This window comes from Dipteris shenzhenensis, chromosome 16 (genome assembly GCF_047967505.1).
Source record: "Dipteris shenzhenensis isolate YYH24624 ecotype China chromosome 16, Dip_SZ_1.0, whole genome shotgun sequence".
NCBI classification, from domain to species: Eukaryota; Viridiplantae; Streptophyta; class Polypodiopsida; order Gleicheniales; family Dipteridaceae; genus Dipteris; species Dipteris shenzhenensis.
In genome coordinates, this window is record NC_141611.1 from 51345111 (window position 1) to 51368017 (window position 22907).

Genomic DNA, 22907 nt, shown 5'->3' on the forward strand with positions numbered 1-22907 from the left:
CACATGCTTTCCACATGGGGGGGGCTCCAGTGTTGTTGATTACATCATGGGATCCCTTGTCTTCACATCTCGCATTACTAACTTCACTGTAGCACCTCTCCCCTGGGAACTGATCATACATACCTTTTCTTTAGCATCTCCACCTCCCTTCGCACAGCACCTTCCACCCCACTCAGTGCTTACTCCACCTACCACGATATACGCTTTGATCGGGATCACTCACCTTCTTACTGTGGCCGTCTATACATACTTCTCGCTTATATTGACTTCATACCCCTTTTAGAGGATCGTGCTGCCCTTGTCACCCGCTCACTACACGAGGCTGCCATTCACGCTTTTCCCCACACCACCCGCTCCACCCGCCCACCACCCCTTGGAACCGTACCCTGTAATAGTTGGTATGATGATGAGTGTAAGGCTTTACGCCGTCAACTCAGATTCGAAACCAAAAACAGTCTTCCGAGCGCACCGGATACCCTACGCGAATACCGTAGATTGGTACGGAGGAAGAAACTAGACTTCGTTCGTTGGAACGAGGAGGAGCTATTGAACATTTTGTTTAATAATAACTCTAAGGATTTCTGGTGGAGATTTCTAGAAGGACGGTCCCCTCCGCCACTCACTGACATTCAGATCTGGTTTGATTATGCACGTATACTTCATGACATCCCAAATCAGCCAGTCGCTAACCTCTCACACATGCCTCGTCCCACATCCTGCACCCTCTTCACTAGAGGAGGGGTAAAGGATGCCGTAATGAAACTTCATAATGGCCGAGCGAAGGATCATGAGGGGCTATGCACTGAGTTCATTGCATATGGGATTAACCTCTTAGCCCCGAGCTTAGCAAGGCTTTTTAATGAATCTGTCTGTTTGGGATTTCCACACACTTGGACCATTAACACTATCTCACCCATCCACAAGGCAGCGGATCCCATGAGCTCGGAGAACCACAGGACCATTATGATTGGACATGTCATGTCTAAGATTTATGCATCAGTACTTGACTCCGAGGTTAGTAGACTTGCATAGTGTCAAGGACTTGGAGCAGTAGGATAGGCCGGATTTCGGCGTGATCATGGAACCATCGACCACATCCTCACGCTCAGATTTATCATTGAGGAGGCGAGGTCGCGAAAGCAGAGGGTTTATTGTTGCTTTGTGGATTTCCGCAAGGCATTTGACATGGTTCGAAGAGCCCGCCTCATACGGTACCTACCGGACTTGGGCTATGACCAGGAGATCATTTGGGCTGTCATGGCACTTTACGAGAGAGTTTCTGGCAGAGTTCAGGTAGGATCCGGGTGGACAGACAAGATCATGAGCACCATCGGGGTCAAACAAGGGTGTCCTTTGTCACCTACCTTGTTTAGCCTCTACATTGATGAGCTTGAGATAGTGATGCAGACACAAGGGGGTGTAGGTTGCTCTCTTGCAGGCACGCTGATTTAGATTCTGCTCTATGCAGATGACGTGGCTCTCTTGTCTTCCTTAGCAGAGGGGCTTCAGAGACACCTAGACGCACTATAGTCCTTTTGTGATTCTCATGATTTGAAGGTCAACTTGGGTAAAACCAAGGTCATGATCTTCAATATATTTCGAGCTATCATGCGTCAGGAGCAGTTCACATTTGCGGGGTCATCTGTTTAGATAGTTTCATCATAGACTTATCTTGGGGTTATCTTCTCCGGGCCCAGCTTCACTATGAGACCCGCGATGTAGGCACGCTTGAGTAGAGGTTATGCTTCATTGGCCAGACTAGAGAGGTAGTGCTTCCGCTCGCAGTTTCAGGATCCACGCATCAAGGGGTTGCTTTTTGACTCCTTGGTTCGTCCAGTGGGGATGTACGGCAGCCCTTGTTGGGAGTCAGACTTGTCGGATATAGAGTGGGCCCGTGTGGAGTGGCTACAGGTTCTGATGTTATCACGGATGATTCGTGGTAAGTCATCTGTTCCTTACTAGATCATTCAGGCTGAGTTTGGGTCACCCCCTTTACAGCTAGATGCTGCATTTCAAGTCATCACATATCTGTACCGAGTTAGGGAATATGGGGATTATACCTCGGGGCGTAGCAGGCTACCATGTATAGCTCTATCCTCTTCTATGACACTTGTAGCAGAAGGAGACCAGAGGTGCTGGTATGCACGCACAAAGAGATGGTTTGAGCGATTGGGGCTCCACATGGATAGACTACCTCCCTTCCAGTACAGCATGGATGCTTCATTTTCTCCCCTCTTATCACACGAGGTCAACCAGGTTATCGTGAGGATCTACTACAGCTACACACATTTCGGACCTGGTTGGGACCGAGTGAACTCCTAGTGAAGCTTAGCTTCTACAGAGATCACTTCTTGCATATCACAGTGGAGGGTTTCATTGACCCACTAGGATACACGCAGATTTACCTGCCCCACTCGCTCAGGATCTCTCTTGGGCAGTTCCGGGTCTCTTCACACAGACTTCGCATCGAGAGCGGTAGAGCAGAGCGACTACCCAGGGAGAGGCGCATATGCACACTGTGTGACATGCAGGAAGTTGAGATAGAGGAGCATTTCATCTTCAGGTGTCTTGTGTACTAGGAGATCCGAGGGCGTTTCCACAGCCTCTTCAGGGATAGTTATGGGATTTTGGCCTGTTTCCTCTCCTACCCCAACCAGCGGTGTTTGGCAGGTTTCATTCATGAGGCACTTAGACACCGTGAGAGCATACTTCGAGCACGGAGACAGGAGCAGACTTCTTCCTCGGCTGATCCCTTCAGAGCTCTATCACGGAGTTCTTTCAGCTAGATCAAATGGACCCCCACGAGACGAGGCCTCGACATGACCGTGACCCGGAGCCTGTGACCGACATCTCAGACAGAGGGTCGACACACAGATCACACTTGGGACATCCCCTCCTTCTTTAGAGTCGGAGCCCGACCGACGGGGTTCACAGTAGCCCTGGTCAGACGCAGAGCTATGACCAGGAGACGTGCCAGGACCGCACCTCTGAGTGGCTGACAGCACTCTATTGCCAACTTCATGCCTCCACTGCCTCATCCATCCTGATATCTTGCTGCTGCCGATGATGACGATGACGATGCTGAGACTGATATATAGTCGACCATTGACATGACTATGCTGTACTTAGGACTTAGTGCTGCCATTTTGCATTTTTGCATTTTGCATCGGTATGGATGTTCGTTTAGTAGCTCCTCTACCACAGCATGTTGTATCAGGATTTTCACAGTCTCATAGACCCATCGGTCTTCCGAAGACTTTAATAAACTTTCTTTCTTTCTTTCTGTCTCCTTCTCAGTGTGTGTGAGGCGTGCTCTCTCTCTCTCTCTTCTATTCATTTCCGCTGCACTCCCCCCCCCCCCCTCCCTTTCCCTTTCCCCTGTCAATGTTTGGAAAAACATAAATTATTTTGTATCACATGGCTTGCAGGTGGATCTGTCTTCTCTATCACAGATTCAGGGGTGGATGAAAGTGTTTTAGCTTGGACTAGGGTGGCAGTTGCTTCCCAAAAAGAGCTCAAGGATTCTGGTTGGATTGAGGGAGCACAGTCAAGTGCACATGCCTGCAATAGGGCTGCTGCTTCTATGGCATATTTTTGTAAACCAGTCAGCTGTGAAAACGAGTCTGAGGTATTATGAATATAGAAGAAACAGCAGCTTGATCTGACCTTTTCAGCTTAAGTAGTACTTCACATGTTACATTTCTGCTGATTTTGTAGGTTTTAACAAGGTTGCTTAAGGCATGCGAGACCCTTTTGTCGCAATATCCAACATCTATCAAAGAGGACCTTGCCTTGCTTACATCAATTGACAAGAATAGAGAAAATATAGTATGGACTTTCCCATTGGGCTTGTATTTTTGGTTTTTGCTTATGAAAAGTATGTTGGATGCTGCCTTCACCTTATATCATGCATAGCTATTGTCTGCAAAGACAAACGAGCAGCACTTTGGTAGCTTTTGCAAGCCTTTCTCATCTGAGATGCATGCCGGAAAAACACCCCTTTGTTGTTGATTGCTTGATTACTTGAGTACTTTATTTGATGCTTTGTAATGTTTGTTTAACTAACATTTTACAGGACAAATGCATGCCTAAATGGTGGGTAGGAATGATCAAGAAAGAGATAGAAAAGTAGAAAGATGATCAACTAGATAGACAAATATGTCAAAGGTGCAGCGGAATTGTGTGGAGAGGGAGAAAGAAAGAAAGAAAGAAAGAAAGAAAGAAAGAAATTTTATTAGAGTCTTCGGAAGACCGATGGGTCTATGAGATTGAAAGAAAACCTGATACAAATCACAGTAAGGGTGGAGCTACTGAAACGAGCATCATCACCCGTGCTGAACCCTATGTCTGATCATACTGGATGTAACAATGAAAAGAAAAGAAAAGGACTAGAGAGAGAGAGAGAGAGAGAGAGAGAGAGAGAGAGAGAGAGAGAGAGAGAAAGTCTATTAATGTCCATGGGAGACCAAGAGGTCTATGGGACAACATGAAAGCCATCTAGTATATCAGCTTAGGGAGGGCGCAGGGCAGCTCCCAAGGAGTGCAAAAGCAGCTCTATTTATTTAGAGAGTACCTATATTGTAGCCTAGATAAAACATACACACATATATATAGTTGGCCTTACATCAGTTTAAGACTGAGAGTCTTTTGGTTTTGATTTAAACTCTGTAATGAGTGCTATCCCGTCCCGGTAGACTGCCCATTTACCATCCTTCCTGGCAGCCCGAACCTTTGCTAATTCCTTTGCCTTATCCTTCAGTTGAGCCTTGGTGAGTTCCTCGGCTATCCATATCTTCGTCCCTTTCAGCTTGTGAGATTGTCACATAACTTTTATACGTATGTCTCGTGAGTTGAACGTAATGATAGCATGGCCATTACGTTGACCGATATGAACTACTCGAGCTTCACCGTCATCATCTGGGTTGTCAGGATTGTCATCGGCATCTGCTGTCCAGTCAACAGTAGGCATGGCTGTTTGGACATGTGCTAAGGTATCACTAAAAGATTCATCTTCTTTATACCATCCATCTGGAAGCCCCCCAATTCTGATTTTCAAAGCATTATCCTTTCTAGCTGCATGTTCTTTAATCTCTTCTTGAATATCAGCTTTATTGACCTTTGCATCAAACTCCATAGTCACTTCTTGCTTGGCTGTCTGCATTTCAGTATGAACTAGATTCTTGACTGCAGAGACTAGTTGGGGGGTAGGGGGGGAAGCATTGCATGACTTTATAACCTCGTCAATGACTTCCTTCTTACCAGGTCCTTCCAAGACTTGAATTCTAGCTATGGCATCTGTTAGCTGCATCCTCATCTCTCTCACTTGATCCTGTAGGAAGTAAATTTGTTCATGATATCCAATAATTGGTCGGTCAAAAAGACCACCTCGTTCATGTATATGTGCATACGGGGAAGGCGTCTTGGCTGCCACTGTGGAGTATTTGGCTTTGTTACTGGAGGCTGCTGGAGTGGAAGGGGTTTTTGAAGAGGAGGAAGGTAGGCTGGGCCATGCTTTGCTGGCTATCTCCTGTTACCCCCTGGCTGAGCTAACCCCCTAGTTGGGCTGGGGGTTCAGCCTAGCTAGGGGTTCTTAATTCAAGAGCTTGCTACAACCAGCTAGGGGAGCAGGGAGCAGAAGCGGAACGGGAGCAAGAGGTACAGGCGTACGGGTACGGACGGGAGTGGGAGCAGGAGCAGGTACGGACGGGAGCGGGTGCGGGTACGGATGGGAGCATGTACGAACGTGAGTGGGACGGGAGCAGGTACAGGTACAGACAGGAGCGGGAGCGGGAGCAGGTACGGACGGGAGTGGGAGCAGGTACGGACAGGAGGGAGGGGAGGGGGCTAGCAGAGAGGCTACGGGAGGGGGGGAGCAGAGAGACTATGGGAGGGGGGAAGCGGAGAGGCTACGGGAGGGGGGGCGGAGAGGCTACGAGAGGGGGGTGGAGAGGCTACGGGAGGGGGGCAGAGAGGCTACGGGAGGGAGGCGATGAGAGGATAGATGCAAAAAGAGGGGATGGGGATGAAGAGGATGGGGCTAAATCTGAGAGAAGAGTATGAGTTTATTGGAGATGGGAATATGGGAAAAGGATGGAGATCGATGGAGAGAGAGAGAGATTCGTCCCAAAGATTGGACCAAACCTTTTGCAAAATGTGGACACTGTGCCACCATCTAGCAGCAGGGTGCTGCCTTGATGTGGCCCCCATTGACTCCAAAATCTGTTTGCCTACTTCCTCATGGCACCTTTAGGAGGCCTCGCGGGCCTATGAGACAAAGTGCAAAACCAAAAGGTAACTCATACAAGCCACAAGCAAAGGGCTTGCTATGTCCCTTGATGAAAGCTAAAGTGCTAAGCTAGTGAACAAAATAGTAGAGTAGCAAAATATTAGAATAGTATCAAGTGCTCAGAGCTACGCTCCTAGTACATGCTGAGGCTCCATATATCCAGGTAACCTGGTGGCTCTCTGATGAGATGCGAGGAGGTCTCGTTCTGTGTCTGTCAAGCTGTCTCTCGATGTGGTGGAGGGCATGGTCTCCTTGATCTTTGTATCCAATGGGCTACGTCAAGGGTGACGCCTTGTCTCTAATAGTCACCTTTGAGGAGGGCTGAAATAGACCAAACCTCGATCGAGCATGCTCTGGTCCCTCTCCATGTCATATGTGGAGTGCGTGTCTCTCGTCTCGCAGCATCGTGGCGGAGATCCCAACTGCTAATCCATGATGCTCTCATCTCAAGAAGCTCCTCTCCCACAGCCTCACCGGCAATTGACTCAGATGCATAGAATGTAACAATTTCTGTGCTCTGTTGATCTCGGGGATCTGTTGCATCAATCCCTACCGCTCTTTGGTCCGTCGCATCAGTATATCTCTCTGTTGTCGCATCTCAATCAGAAAGAGCCCAACACAAACCTGATCGGGAAAATGAATCAGCCGTGTAAGTGGACCAAAGCCATGCCCCTCCTAAAAGAGGCAGTGATATTGCCCTCGGACCTCATTGTAGACTGGGTAGACACTTAGAAAGTGTTTCTCTGTCTCAATCACCTCCATCCGGCATAGTGTGCAGATCCTCTGCTCTCTGGGTATGCCTGCAACTCTCCGTGCCTCAATCTCTGTTGATGTGACGAGACTCGCAACTGAACGATGGCGATCCTCAATGCATGTGGGACTATCCTATCCTCGAGGTACTGAGGTCTGATGACGAGACCATGCTCCGAGACCCTCAGGAAGTCGTCATGGTAGAATTGGATCTTGGTGGGGAACTCCTCTCCCTCCTAAGCCCTTGTTGTATGGTGCTGGAGGAGGTCGAACCGTATGATACGGTTGATCTCATCTTGTGGGATCCATCTCGGGTGGTGCATCCATGCTCTACTGAAAGGGGGGAAGTCTCTCCATCTAATTGCTGTGACTACCAAACCATGTGGATACTCGTGCGTACTATGCTGTATCAACACCGCTCTCTGCGAGTCTCTTGGAAGACTCCAATGCTAGCCTCGGTAATCTCCACTGGGGTAGGGCCCAGACTCTGTGGAGGAAAGTCGTTGTTTGAAAGATGGCATCAAACTGGAGAGGGATCATGGCGAACTCTGCCTGTATAATCTGATGGGGGACTGAGGGCTTGCTCCGAATCATCTAGGATCCTATAGTCACATGTAGCCTCTCAAATCTCTTCCACTCTGTCACTGAAATATCACTGCTCCAGAAAGGTGCTGCATACATGGTAGTCGGTCTCACCAGCGTGTCAAAAAGCCAACCCTTTGTCGGAGGGTCCTGGAAGCACCGCCTCTCCAGTCGGGTCAGAGCACCCCGTCATTTTGGGAGTCGTGCTGTACCCGCATAAAAAAAAGTGAAACCTAGTCTGGGCTACTCCTAAATATATGTAATATTGCACTATCTCCACTGGCTTGTCTCTGTATGTGAAACTATGGCGATGGGACACTGCTCACGAGGTGTTGAAGATCATAACCTTGGTTTTCCCAAGGCTAACTGTCAAGTCTCTTTCTCTCTGCAGAACATCTCCAAAGCCTCTAGATGTTTCTGCAATCCTTGTGCGGAGGATGATATAAGGACTATGTCAGCTATGTACAGTAGTATATCTGCACCATCAGGTTAGCCAGAAATGAACCCTCTCCACCTAAGCGATCTACAAAGGAAGTGATCTCATCGATATAGAGCTCGAAGAGAGTCATTGAGAGGGGGCAGCCTTGTTTCACTTTTATAGTGCTCTCAACCCAATCTGATAGACCTCCTGGGGCACGTATCCTCCCTCTGACAGACTCATATAGACTCATGGACCCCCAGATCATGATTTTGGAAGCTGCAACTCCTGTAACCTCTTGATCAGGCGAGAACATGGGATAGTATCAACTGCCTTGCGAAAGTCTACGAAGCAAGTGTAGACTTTTTGATGCCTTGACTTCGCCTCTTCAATGATAGCCCTCAAGGTGAAAATGTGGTCCAGGTGTTAGAATTGTTATCATATTCTAGTGTAATAAGTAGGTTAGGGGCACTTTTCACTCTTTGAGGTTTTCCCCCCTAACCACAGTCTAATCCCTAACTACGATTAGTGGATAAGATAGGGTTTTGTCACTTAGACAAAACCCCTCACTTCTCTTTTGTACTTACTCATTTCAGTCCACTATTCAGTACACTTATGTTCAGCTCTCTCTCACTCTTGCTCGTCACTCTTGCTCTCCTTTTGTTCACATTTGGTATCAGAACAGGATAAGCTCTTGGACCAGCTCCTCTCGTCCACAGCCCGCAGCTCCCAAGCCTCGACATCCGTACCAGCTCCATCTTCCGTACACACTTACGACTGTGTAGCGGCGTTGTATACCGCTCTCGTGAGGAGTCCATACCTTGCACACCAGTCCGTCGCTTCTGTCCGTACGACGTACAGTCTGTCCATACAGAGCCGTACCAATGTCGCTCCATTTCGTACCTGCACGCAAAGCCAAGCGCCGATGTCCTTACTTTGTACGGATTTTCGTACAGCTGCGCCGCATTCTGTTTGTACACCAGTACAGATTTCGTACTACTGTGCAGGCGTCGTACCATCTGTCAGTCCGTACGGACTGACAATTCCTTTCAGTTAATTTGCCCTCTTTTGGATGCAATTTGCCTGAAGAAATTGGGGATTTTGGCATTCGGATGCAATTTGGCAATTGAAACACCATTTGGGAGATTTGCAAGCAGTTTTGGACTCAGTGTGAGTCAATTTGCAGACTTTTGCCACTTTTTGAAGATTTTTTGGGCATTTGTAGAGCATTGTGGTGCATTTCAAGCCTTTGATAGGCTGTGACAGTATTTGTCACTGTGGGCAGATTTTCTTTGGCAGACTCTGGTTGTGCATTTTACATCCCAGGAAGGGATTTTAGTTGTTCAGTTTGCTATGCGTTTTTTTTTGGAGCTTATTTGGCAAAAATGGCTCAGAACAACCCCAATGAGGTGTTTGGAGTCCTCACATAAGAGGATAAGTTGGATGGCACCAACTACTCCTTGTGGAGTTTTATGGTTTGCAACATCTTGGTTGGCAGACATCTTTGGGGTTATGTCAAGGGAGATGAAGCAAGGCCAGATTCTGTGGCTACACCTGTCACTCCTACAGCTGGAGGCAGGGGTAAAGGTCAAAATGCAGCACAAGTAATTGGAGCAGATGCTGCTCCAGTGGCTCCCATAGCAGAGCAGAAAAGATGGGATTCTAGGGATGCACAAGCTCTATCTGTGTTTTCTCTTTCTGTCAAGAGGTTCATTATTCTTCACATTCGGTCATGCAATACCTCAAAGGCAGCTTGGGAGATATTAGAGAGTATGTTTGCAGCAAGAAATGATGCCAGAGTTTACTTCCTGAAGAGAGAGCTATCCCATATACATATGGATGAGGGAGATTCCATGAATGCTCACCTCACAAAGCTTCAGGATTTGAGGGAGCAGTTGCTGAATATTGATGAAGTTATTTCGGATTCAGAGATGATCACCGCCGCTCTGAATTCTCTTCCCGAGTCTTATCTTGGTTTCCACACCTCGCTGAATTTGTCATTGAGGGGGGGCAGCAATCCTCTCTCTTTTCAACATGCAGACACGAAGAAATATGGCAACACGGGCTGGCGAGCATGCCATGCTTTCTAAGTTTAAGCCCAAGGGAAAAGGGCAACAAAAGCAACATGCCAATCAGCCCGCACATCAGCATAAAGCTGATTAAGGACATCCCTCTTATAAGGCTAAGGATGATGCAGATAAGCCTAAAAAGAAGGGATTTGTCACTACTGCAAGAAGCGAAGTCATTATATTGGTGAATGCAAGAAGCGCATAGCTAAAGAAAAGAAAAGGGATTCAGGTCTGGTTGTGTTAGATGCATCAGCTCCTCATGCACATGATGGGGGAGATGTTACAGCCAACTTTGTGGAAGAGCACTATGCCTTTTTGTCTTGCATTTCAGATTTTTCAGTGGGTAGTTCAGATACTACAGCCACTATTGATGATGATCCATATGCTTTTTTGATTTGCAGTTATGATCCTTCAAAGGATGCATGCTCTCTTAGTGTCAATGAGACACTGAATACTTGGTATTTTGATAGTGGTGCTTCCAAGCACATCACTTCTAAGAAGAGCCTTTTTGCATCTTTGCATCCTCCACTTACTAAAAAGAAGGTGACTTATGCAAATTCTTCTTCTTATTCAGTGTGTGGAGTGGGGGACATCGTCCTCACATCCACATTCACAGTGATGTCTACGGTCCCATGAGGACACCTGCTTTTAGTGGTTATCTCTATTATGTTACATTCATAGATGACTTCACCAATTACACTTGGGTCTATGGTCTTAAGGCAAAATCAGAAGTGTTTATGCATTTCAAACACTTTGTGGCTATGGTTGAGAATGAGACAGGACTCAAGGTGCAGACACTTCGCACAGATAGAGGGGGGGAGTATATGTCTCATGAGTTTGAGGCATTTTTAAAGGAGAAAGGCATCACGCATCAGCTTACAGTGAGGCTTACACCTCAGCAAAATGGCAAAACTGAGCGCAAGAATCGCACTCTTATGGAGATGGATAGATGCATGCTCACTGTAAAAAGTTGCCTCATAGGTTTTGGCTCGAAGGCCTCATGTGTGCAAACTATGTTTTGAATCAGGCTCCCACAAAGGCTTTGAAGACAATCACTCCCTATGAGGCATGGCACGGGAGAAAGCCTTCAGTGGATCACTTCAGAGTTATTGGTTGTGTTGCATATGCCCATGTGCCTGTGGAGTTTTGACACAAGTTGTTAGATAAGGCACTTAAATGCATTTTTGTTGGGTACAGTTCACAAAGCAAAGGCTATCGTCTCTACAATCTTGCCTCTCGCAAGATTTTTGTGAGTAGAGATGTTATATTTTCAGAGAATCCAGCACATACACATGTTGAATTTACAATTCCAGCTTCTTCAGATGATGTTTTTGAGGGGATGCTTCCTATAGCATTTGGTTCCCCATCTGAAGCTCATGCTGAAAATCAGAATTTACAGCAACCTCCTCCTCATCCACATGCCCCAATTCAGCCACAGGCTGATTTTGTACCTTCACAAGGTGTGGATGAAGTTGTCAGGCAAGAGATTCAAAAGATACACGCAGCCAAAACAGTCCCGAATTGGTTGCTACAGATTCTCAGGGAGAGTAGGCTTGAGGCCCCATTGCCTAGCAGAACTCGTAGTGCAGTAAGGCACGAATGGGGGGCTCTTTCAGTTGAGACAACTTATGCAGGTACTCTTCTTGATGAAGAAGAACCTGACTCTTTTGAAGAAGAAAAGGATAATGTGCATTGGATGCATGCCATGCACAATGAATTGCAGTCCATTGAGAAAAATCAGACTTGGGATGTTGTGGATTTGCCACCAGGTAAGCATGCCATTGGTACCAAGTGGGTTTTCAAAGTGAAAAGGAAGCCAGATGGGTCCATTGACATGTACAAGGCAAGGCTGGTTGCCAAAGGCTATGCACAGAAGAAGGGCATAGATTATGAGGAGACTTTTGCTCCTACATCCCGGATGACCACCATAAGGTCAGTTATTGCCATGGTTGCAAATTTTGTTTGGAATGTCCATCATTGGACATAAAAACAGCTTTCCTTGATGGGGACTTGTAGGAAGAGGTTTATGTCAAACAACCTCCTGGATTTGAACTTTCTGGCAATGTACTTCAGGTTTGCAAGCCAAACAAAGATTTATATTGGCTGAAACAAGCCCCATGTGCATGTTATGCCAAGATTGATGCATTCATGTGGCAAGTAAGGGGTTACATAATAGTCCCACGGAAAGCACCCTCTACATCAAGAAGGATGGGGGGGATATTTTGGTCATCATTCTTTATGTAGATGACATGTTGCTCACAAGGTCAAATGAGGAAATAATTGCAGATTTCAAAGCTGAGTTGAAAGCTGAATTTGACATGATAGATTTGGGTATGTTAAATTTTTATTTGGGGATCCATCTTATACAAGCCATGGCATACACGGCATGGTTGAACAGCTCTCCTAGGACCGGGGTCAAGACCTCCTGCGCATGTGCAAAGTGCTCAGTGCATATTCCCTCATGATCTGGTGATCTCCGGTTATGAAGATGGAGAAGGGAAGCATGTACATTCTGTGCAGTAAACAAGTGGCACGTAGTGGGTATGGGCATAGAGGACATATTAGGTGGTGTCTGACCCGGGACATCATAGAGAGAGCATGCATATGTATACCAGACTGCTGGATTTGTGATGGGGATGGGTGACTTCCCATCCCGTAGTAGGATCTTCTCCGCAAAAGGATCTGATCACCTCATCAATCTTGTGTATGAGGAATGCTCGCTTCTTACGCCATGTCACTCGGCGTGAGATCCGTTGTGCCTTTGGTGAAGTCAAATGTCCCAACGCTCGCTCACGTCTGAGTGGGCTCTACGCTCATCGTCCAACAAGGGGTTTTGGGGCACTTCCCATCTGGGACATGTGTAGATCGAGCCGTGGGAAAGGGTCTGGTGGCAACATTCTATATCATTGAGACAAGGGTATCTAATGTATGTGCGAGGTCCATACCCTCTTCAAGTAAGACTGGAAGCTCAAGAGCCAGGTGGTTCACGTACATCGGGTCAAGAGCATGATCAAAATGGATCTGAATGCGAGTGGGTGGCGGGGGGGGGCCTCTCCTCATGGCTGGCATGGCGGCCAATATACATTGCCGGCAGCCCTCTCTCGGGACTCATGTGTCTCGGTTTAGAAGATCATGTCTCTGTTAGTGTATGTCTCCAAGAAACCACTTGGATCGGACCAGAGGGTGCCATTACAGTTTCATACTGCCATTTTCAGTCCATTGTGTGTACTCTTCCCGTGGGTCTGACACCGTCATAACTCCCCATCTTCCTTCTCTTCTTTCTCCTCCTCGTCTCCTCTCTCTCGGATGACCACCCTACCATCCCTGTATGCAGCCCATTTCCCTGCTTCTCTTGCTGCTATTACACGTACCATACGCTCCCTCTGGTGCTCCTGCTGCAAGAGAGTAAGATCATCAACTAAGTAGATCTTAGTTCCCTTCAAGGTTGCCCTCATGCTCATGAGGGTGGACCTGTCCAACGCGTCCTGAGTTGCATCACTAGTGGCATCTGACTTATTGGTGCATCTGCCTTGCCCACCCTCCAAGCTGTCTCACAAGTGAGATTGATCCCCATTTTAGTGAACAAAAGCTTGGCATCCGCCATTGGTGTGTCTCCCAATGGTAGGCTCCTTACTAGGACATTTAGTGCCTTGCTGGCTCTTCTCTTTTCCTCCTCTAAAGCTTCATAGATAAACTCCTTCTTTGGGGATGTTGTGCCTTTTTTGACCACATCTTTCCACTCTAGCATCTTTGCCTCACCCTTGCTGATTTGTTGTTTGAGTTCGGCATGTGTTCCTTGCATGGTTGCAATGTCCTTCCTGAGTATAGCATTTTCTGTTTTAAGTTCTTCCATAGCCTTGCAGTTTCCCTCCAGAGCCACCTTCATGTCTCTCAATTGTTGCACTTCAATCCTCAAGGCATGTACCTTGTCTTGGAGCTTGTTCTTGTTAGATATCCATTCGGTCTTCCTCCATTCCTCTCGTTTAGCCTTTTCCTTCCTCCAGTCTCTTCTGTCTATTTTCAGTGCTGCATTGTATTAGGTCCTTTGTGGGAGCTGTTTGCTGAGCCAAGATTTGCTGGGAAGCTCCTGTGTGTGTCTTCTTGACATCTTCTTGAAGTTCTTGATTTTCTTGATGGTTGGTCCGTTGTTCTTGATCTTCTTGATGGTCGTTCTTGCTGTTTTGTGAATGCAGGGCTAGCTGGAGCACGTCGCCTGGGCAGTGCAGGCTCAAATGTTGGGCTGGTGCAGGATTGGGTTCACAGGATAGGCCAGAAGGAAGTCGGGGAGCTGTGAAAAGCCCTGTGGTGACCCCGCACAGTGCCGCAAGCAGGGGAGGGATCTGCAGGTCCCGTGGAGTAGAGACCCCCCGCAAAGCAGGAGGGACCTGGGGTGAGGGTCGCGAGAGGCTAGGGGGTGGCGTGAGTGAGTGGAGGGGGGTCGCGATAGGCTAGGGGATGGCGTGGGGGGATGAGGGGTGGCGTGGGTGGGCTGAGGAGTGGCAAGGGGGGGCTGAGGGGTGGCGTGGGGGGTTTGAGGGGTGTCGCGACATGCTAGGGGGTGGCGGGTTGGGCTGAGGGGTAGCGGGGGGGAGCAGGGGAAGGGCAATAGGAGAGAGGAGCAGAGGGGGTAGGGAGAGAGGGGTGGAGGGGCAGGCAGCAGGGGAAGGAGATAGGGCTGAAGGGGGGGGGGAGAGGCAGTAGGTGGTTGGAGAGAGAGAGAGAGAGAGAGAGAGAGAGAGAGAGTATTAACGTCTACGAAAGACCAAAGGGTCTATGAGATTGAATAGAAACTAGATACAATGAAACCTAAGGGTGGGGGCCACTAAAATGGGCACCCCTACCCAAGGTTGATGCCTGTGAGACGAGATGTAAAAGTAGTACATCGCGCTATTGCTGTGAGAGAAACCCACAGTAGGAGAAGCAAACACCAAGAGACAATCCCCTAGTTGCCTATCAATCGGTCACCTGGCTCTCAGTGGTTGGATCTGTATATGCTGTTTGTGGGACCAACATGATTGGACGAGAGAGAGAGAGAGAGAGAGAGAGAGAGAGAGAGAGAGAGAGAGAGAGATTAACTTCCGTGGGAGGCGTTGCGGGCCTATGGGACAAAGTGCAAAGTACACCAAAGGGAAAACTCATACAAGCCACATTGGCTTGGAGCAAAGGGCGCACTAAGATCCTTACTGAGTACTATGTTAAAATAAAGAGCTCAATAGCTCAAGCAAAATCAAGTACAAAACATATCATATGATAGCCGAAGTAGGCTCAGAAAGAAAGAAAGAAAATTACCAAAGTCTTCAAAAGACCGATGGGTCTATGAGATTGTGAAAATCCTAGTACAACCGAGCTGTGAGGTTGGAGCTACTAAACAAGCATCCACACCAATGCAGAGTGCAAAAAATGCAAAATGATAGTACTAAGTACAACATAGTCATGTTAGTGGTGGCTACATATCGATCTCCTCCTCCTCCTCCTCCTCCTCATCATCATCATCATCATCACCAACATCAAGACATCATGGTGGGTGGGGGCAATGGAGGCATGAAATCGGCGATAGAGTGTTGTTGGCTGCTCACGGGTGTGGCCCTGTGACATCTCCTGGTCATAGCTCTGCGCCTAACAAGGGCTATAGTAACCGATATCCCCGAGGGTAATCTGTGCGTCAACCCTTAGTTTGAGCTGTTGAGTCACTGGCTCTGGTTCACGATCATGTCAAGGCCTCGTATTGTGGGGATCCGTGTGATATGGTAGGAAGAACTCCGTGATAGAGCTCTGAGATTATCATGAGATCGGCCAGTAATGATCCCTCGCTTCCAAGGCGGTCCATGAAGGAAGTGATCTCATCAATGTAGAGCTCGAAAAGGGTCGGTGAGAGGGGGCAGCCTTGCTTCACTTTGATTGTACTCTCGACCCAATCCAATAGACCACCTGGTACCCTGATGGTTGAGGCATAGATTGCGAGCATGCAATCTGCTATTGAGGAGACTTTCAGATGGGTTGACGTGGCCAAACGGGAACCTGCAAGGGTCACCGTTTCGGCTACCCTCATGGAGCAGCAGCAGAGAGCCAGTAAGGCTCTCAACATTAGAGTACGCGGGATCTCACGCACTGAGGCTACACCGATGGTAGATGCGACTGTGTTCGTGACCGCTACCCTAGGTGTGGCTGAGCGCAGGATAGAGAGGGCATGGCGGGTGGGGAGAGATCCCAATCGAGAGCAACCATTGATCATACGATTTCATGACACTCAAGCACGACTTTCAGCTCTACGACGTAGGTCAGTCCTTCGAGATCAGCGAGCGATCTCTATGGATGAGGACCTCACACCTCTACAGGTTGAGGAGAGGCGCTCTTTGCTGCAGCAACGGGATCAGGCCCGGAAGGAGGGAAAGTGGACAGTGGTACGAGAGGGACGACTTCTTACAGGCCCCCGTAGGACACCTGTCCCCTCCCCTACATAGGGAAGCGGGGTCTATGAGACTCAGATATCTGAGACCCTGTCCTGCACCATTTGGAACTGTAATGGTACCTTATGGTCAGAACCAGGGAACTCCTCGGAATCCTATACAGGCCACGACATAGTCTTTTATACAGAGACACATCAGAGTCCAGAGCGCCCTCTTCCAATAATCAGCGGATATACATGGGAGTTTGCCTACAGAGATGAGACGAGGGGTACAGGAGGAGTTCGAGGTTCAGGTGGAGTTGTAGTCCTTTTCAGATCCACACTTCGGGGGATCATTTCAGTAGACCAGAGAGATACACATTCCATATTTCTTTGGATCCGGATACGACACATGGACAGCCAGGATTTGTTTGTCGCAGTTTGCTACTTCCCCCCGGAGACCTCCCACTTTGCCAGAGATATTCGAGGTGATGATGAGACATCCCCATTTGCTGCCCTTTATCAGTCCATCGTTGACTTTTCTAGCCGCGGAGAAGTCCTTCTAGTAGGGGACTTCAACGCAAGGACAAGGGCCCGTCAGGTACCACTTCTTGATTTCAGAGATGATTCCACTCTACTGCAGATGTTGACCTTGAGGAGGCAGGTATGCTACGGGTTTCGGCTGACAGGCGAGGTCCATTCTCATCCTATGGGCAGGCCCTATTAGACCTAGGCATGATACATGATCTCATTATCTATAATGGTCTTGACAGATGGCCCGCTTCAGGTGGTTTCACATGCTTTCCACATGGGGGGGGCTCCAGTGTTGTTGATTTCATCATGGGATCCCCTGTCTTCACATCTCGCATTACTTACTTCACTGTAGTACCTCTCCCCCCAGGGGCTGATCATACATACCTTTTCTTTCGCATCTCCACCTCCCTTCGCACAACACCTTCCACCCCACTCAGTGCTTACTCCACCTACCACGATATACGCTTTGATCGAGATCACTCACCTTCTTATTGTGGCCGTCTGTACATACTTCTCGCTTATATTGACTTCATACCCCTTTTAGAGGATCGTGCTGCCCTTGTTACCCGCTCACTACACGAGGCTGCCATTCACGCCTTTCCCCACACCACCCGCTCCACCTGCCCACCACCCCTTGGAACCATACCCTGTAATAGTTGGTACGATGATGAGTGTAAGGCCTTACGCCGTCAACTCAGATTCCAAACCGAAAATAGTCTTCCGAGCGCACCAGATACGCTACGTGAATACCGTAGACTGGTACAGAGGAAGAAACTAGACTTCGTTCGTCGAAACGACGAGGAGCTACTGAACATTTTGTTTAGTAACAACTCTAAGGACTTCTGGCGAAGATTTCTAGAAGGACAGTCCCCTCCGCCACTCACTGACACCCAGATTTGGTTTGATTATGCACGCACACTTTATGACATCCCAAATCAGCCAGTCCCTAGCCTCTCACACATGCCTCGTCCCACATCCTGCACCCTCTTCACTAGAGGAGGGGTAAAGGATGCTGTAATGAAACTTCATAACGGCCGAGCGAAGGATCATGAGGGACTATGCACTGAGTTCATTGCATATGGGATTAACCTCCTAGCCCCGATCTTAGCAAAGCTTTTTAATGAAGCGGTTTGTTTGGGATTTCCACACACTTGGACCATTAACACTATCTTACCCATCCACAAGGCAGGGGATCCCATGAGCCCGGAGAACTACAGGACCATTATGATTGGACATGTCATGTCCAAGATTTATGCATCAGTACTTGACTCCGAGGTTAGCAGACTTGCAGAGTGTCGAGGACTCAGAGCAACAGGACAGGCCGGAATCGGCGTGATCATGGAACCATGGACCACATTCTGACGCTCAGATGTATCATCGAGGAGGCGAGGTCACGGAAGCAGAGGGTTTATTGTTGCTTTGTGGATTTTCGCAAGGCATTTGACACGGTCCCGAGAGCCCGCCTCATACGGTGCCTACAGGACTTGGGTTATGACCAGGAGATCATTTGGGTTGTCATGGCACTTTACGAGAGAGTTTTTGGCAGAGTTCGGACAGGATCCGCGTGGACAGACGAGATCATGAGTAAATCGGGGTCAAACAAGGGTGTCCTTTGTCGCCTACCTTGTTTGGCCTCTACATTGACGAGCTTGAGACAGTGATGCAGACACAGGGGGGTGTAGGTTGCTCTCTTGCGGGCACGTTGATCCAGATTTTGCTCTATGCAGATGACGTGGCTCTCTTGTCTTCCTCAGCAAAGGGGCTTCAGAGACACCTAGATGCACTACAGTCCTTTTGTGAGTCTCATGATTTGAAGGTCAACCTGGGTAAAACCAAGGTCATGATCTTCAATACATCTCGAGCCATCATGCGTCAAGAGCAGTTCACATTTGCGGGGTCATCTGTTGAGATAGTTTCATCATATACTTATCTTGGGGTTATCTTCTCCGGACCGAGCTTCACTATGACACCCGCGATGCGGGCATGCTTGAGTAGAGGATATGCCTCATTGGCCAGGCTAGAGAGGCAGTGCTTCCGCTCACACTTTCAGGATCCACGCACCAAGGGGTTGCTTTTTGACTCCTTGGCTCGCCCAGCGGGAATGTACGGCAGCCCTTGTTGGGGGCCAGACTTGTCGGATACAGAGTGGGCCCGTGTGGAGCGGCTACAGGTTCTCATGCTATCACGGATGATTCGTGGTAAGTCATCCGTTCCTCACCAGATCATTCAGGCTGAGTTTGGGTCACCCCTTTTACAGCTAGATGCTGCATTTCAGGTCATCACATATGTGTACCGAGTTAGGGAATATGGGGATTATACCTCGAGGCGTAGCAGGCTACCATGGATAGCTCTATCCTCTTCTATGGCACTTGCAGCAGGAGGAGATCAGAGGTGCTGGTATGCACGTACAGAGAGATGGTTTGAGCGACTGGGGCTCCACATGGATAGACTGCCTCCCTGCCAGTATAGCATGGATGCTCCGTTCTCTCCCCTCTTATCACACGAGGTCAACCAGGTTATCCGTGAGGATCTACTATAGCTACACACTTTTGGGACCTGATTGGAACCGAGTGAACTCCCAGTGAAGCTTAGCTTCGACAGAGATCACTTCTTACATATCACAGCGGAGGGTTTCATTGACCCACCAGGATACACACAGATTCACCTAACCCACTCTATGAGGATCTCTCTTGGGCAGTTCCGGGTCTCTTCACACAGACTTCGCATCGAGAGCGGCAGAGCAGAGCGACTACCCAGGGAGCGGCGCATATGCATACTATGTGACATACAGGAGGTTGAGACAGAGGAGCATTTCATCTTCATGTCCTGTGTACTATGAGATCCGAGGACATTTCCACTGCCTCTTTAGAGATAGTTATGGGATTTTAGCCCATGTCCTCTCCTACCCAGACCAGCGATGTTTGGCAGGTTTCATTCATGAGGCACTTAGACACCGCGAGAGGATACTCCTAGCACGGAGACAGGAGCAGACTTCTTCCTCGGTTGATCACTCTCAGAGCTCTATCACGGAGTTCTTTCAGCTAGATCACATGGACCCCAACGAGACGAGGCCTCGACATGACCGTGACCCGGAGCCCGTGACCCGACAGCTCAGACAGAGGGTCGATACACAGATCACACTTGGAGACATCCCCTCCTTGTTTAGAGTCGGAGCCCGACCGACGGGGGTCATAGTAGCCTTGGTTAGACGTAGAGCTACGACCAGGAGACATGCCAGGACTGCACCTCTGAGTGGCCGACAACACTCTATTGCCGACTTCATGCCTCCACTGCCTCATCCATCCTGATATCTTGCCATTGTTGGCGATGATGATGATATTGATGATGATGCTGAGATTGATATATAGTCGACCATCGACATGACTATGTTGTACTTAGGACTTAGAACTGCCATTCTACATTTTTGCATTTTTTGCATTTTGCATTTTGCATTGGTATGGACGCTCGTTTAGTAGCTCCACTACCACAGCTCGTTGTATCAGGATTTTCACAGTCTCATAGACCCATCGGTCTTCCGAAGACTTTAATAAACTTTCTTTCTTTCTTTCTTTCTGTGGCTCATATGACGTCAGATGACCCAAAGGCCATTCCGGTGTGAGGTGGGCTCTCGCCTCTCTGCACTCGTTGTCTAACCAAGGGTTTTGAGGCATCTTCCCATCTCGAATCCGCATGGATCGGGTCGTGGGAAAGTTTTTGGTAGCAGCGTCTTGTACCACTGAGACAAGGGTGTCAGAGGCGTGGGTGAGGTCTATATCATCCCCAAGTAGGGCCAGAAGCTCTTGCTCTCCTCTCTAGCATATCCTCCTTGCTCTCCTCAACCCTTGCCCTCTCCTCTCCTCTCCTCCTTGCTCTTCTCAGTCATTGCCCTCTTCTCCTTGCTCTCCTCAGCCCTTGCCCTCTCCTCTCCTCCTTGTTGTTCTCTCAGGCCTTGTTGTATGACACATGTATTAAGAATAATTACATATATAATATATATTTTATTAACCTTAAAAACCGAAACTCCGTTTCCACCTTTCTTCTGGTGCTCGAAACTCCGAAACAATGTTTCCCGCCCGTTTCCGTTTCCCCGTTTCCGAAACTCCTGGGAACTATGATCAAGAGTGGATTCATGGCATTCAAGAAGAGTATATGCAGAATTCTAAGGCAGCTCCCATATTTTCAGATTTGCAGAAGCCTTCTAGTCAGGGTCATCCGGAATTCAAATTGCATAATGGGCTGTTGTGGTGCAGGACATAATTTATTTAGTGCCAGACTCAAAATATAGACAGCTGGTTTTGCAAGAAATGCACTCCTCTCCCATGGCTGGACATACATGTGTCACTAAAACATACTATAGAATCAAGTAGAGCTTTACCTGGGAAGGCATGTGGAGGGATGTGGTAAAATACGTGGCTGAATGCCGATGCACATAGCAGGGATGCCTTCTTCAATTACTGACATGGCTGTGAAAAATCAGCAAACACGGAATGACTTGAGAGAATGGCTTCTGCAATTGGCAAAAAAGAATATGCAGGATGCCCAAGACAAGCAGAAGAAATATGCGGATGAACGCAGGAGATATTTCTTTCAAAGAGGGAGATTATGTGCATTTGTGTCTCCATAAGGACCGTTATGCCTTGCTGAAAGGTAATACCAACACAAAGCTTGCTCACAAGTATTACGGTCCTTACAGGATCATCCGCAAGGTTGGAGAGGTAGCGTATCAATTGGAGCTACCAAGTACCTCCAAGATCCATGATGTTTTCCATGTGTCTTTGCTGAAACCACATGTGGGACAGCATGTCCATGTTCTTCCTGAGTTGCCACCTATGGATGAGGAGGGCCACATCCTCTATGTTCCAGAGTGCATTGTGGGTTTCAGAGACCATGTTCTCCTTAACAAGGTCTACATAGAGTATCTTATCAAGTGGCGGGGACTCCTTGAGGATGAAAATTCTTGGCAGCCAGAAAGCATTGTCCAAGACCACCCCTATCTCCTACCGGGCTGATTAGTAGTTGCTGTTTGTTGCACTCTTTGTGGACAGCCATGCTGTAAAGTTTTGAGAGCAAAATCCTATGGGAAGGGATGGCTGTCATGAAGGGAAAAAAAAAGGGGCAATCTAGAGGACCTTTAGAGGCCTCTTAGGTGGGAAATGTGGAGGGACTATATAAATCCCCATCCACCCCTATTTGTGTACTTTTGGATGTGACATCTAATCCTATCTACTCCCACCTCCTTCCTCCTACGTGCTGCCTACACTCTCTCTCCCAATTTCTCCCTATCTCTCTTCCCCTCACTCCTCTCTCTCTTCCTCTCCCTCTGCCTCTCTCTCTCTCTCTCTCTCTCTCTCCTCTTCCTCTTCCCTCTCCTCTTCCCCCTTTCCTGCCATCGCTAGCGCTTCACCAATTCAGCCCTGGTCTCTTCCATTGCAATCTAGTGGTTTGTATATCTTCCAATCCCTTGTGAGGTATCCTACTAGCATCCATTTTTTAAATTTGTTGAGGTAAGCCATGAAGTGGCATAGTGCTCCCCTTTGAGAGGTATCATACCCTCAGCCAATAGGATGGGGTAGGGTGTTTGAGCCTTAATCACCAATTCCCCTATGAGAAATCTCTTACGTAAAGTTTCCATTCTTTTCTTGTAGGTCCTAGAGAGCCCGTGAGCCCGTTTTGGACACCCAGTAAGGATGACTGTTTGTACAAGCATAGTGTAAAAAAACTCTCATTTCCTATTCCACAGATGTGCCCTCCTACACTTATTTTGGTAGCTGCATAAAGCTTTCAAACCTCCCAAGATTCTTCTTTCTACCCATGTATTCCACTTGTACTTATCGGAAGATTCCAGCCCTAGATATTTATATGAGTTGATTGTTTGTTTATTGC

The 22907-nt window shown here is 48.1% G+C and overlaps 1 protein-coding gene across 1 annotated transcript in view; it reads left to right on the forward strand.

Moving 5' to 3' along the window:
- LOC147893097 (uncharacterized) overlaps positions 1–22907 on the forward strand; it is a 60211-nt gene that overhangs the window by 33448 nt on the left and 3856 nt on the right. The window contains exons 7-8 of the mRNA XM_087387518.1: positions 3429–3628; positions 3718–3828. Coding sequence (XP_087243644.1) covers positions 3429–3628; positions 3718–3828 — 311 coding nt within the window. The remainder of the gene's footprint in view (positions 1–3428; positions 3629–3717; positions 3829–22907) is intronic.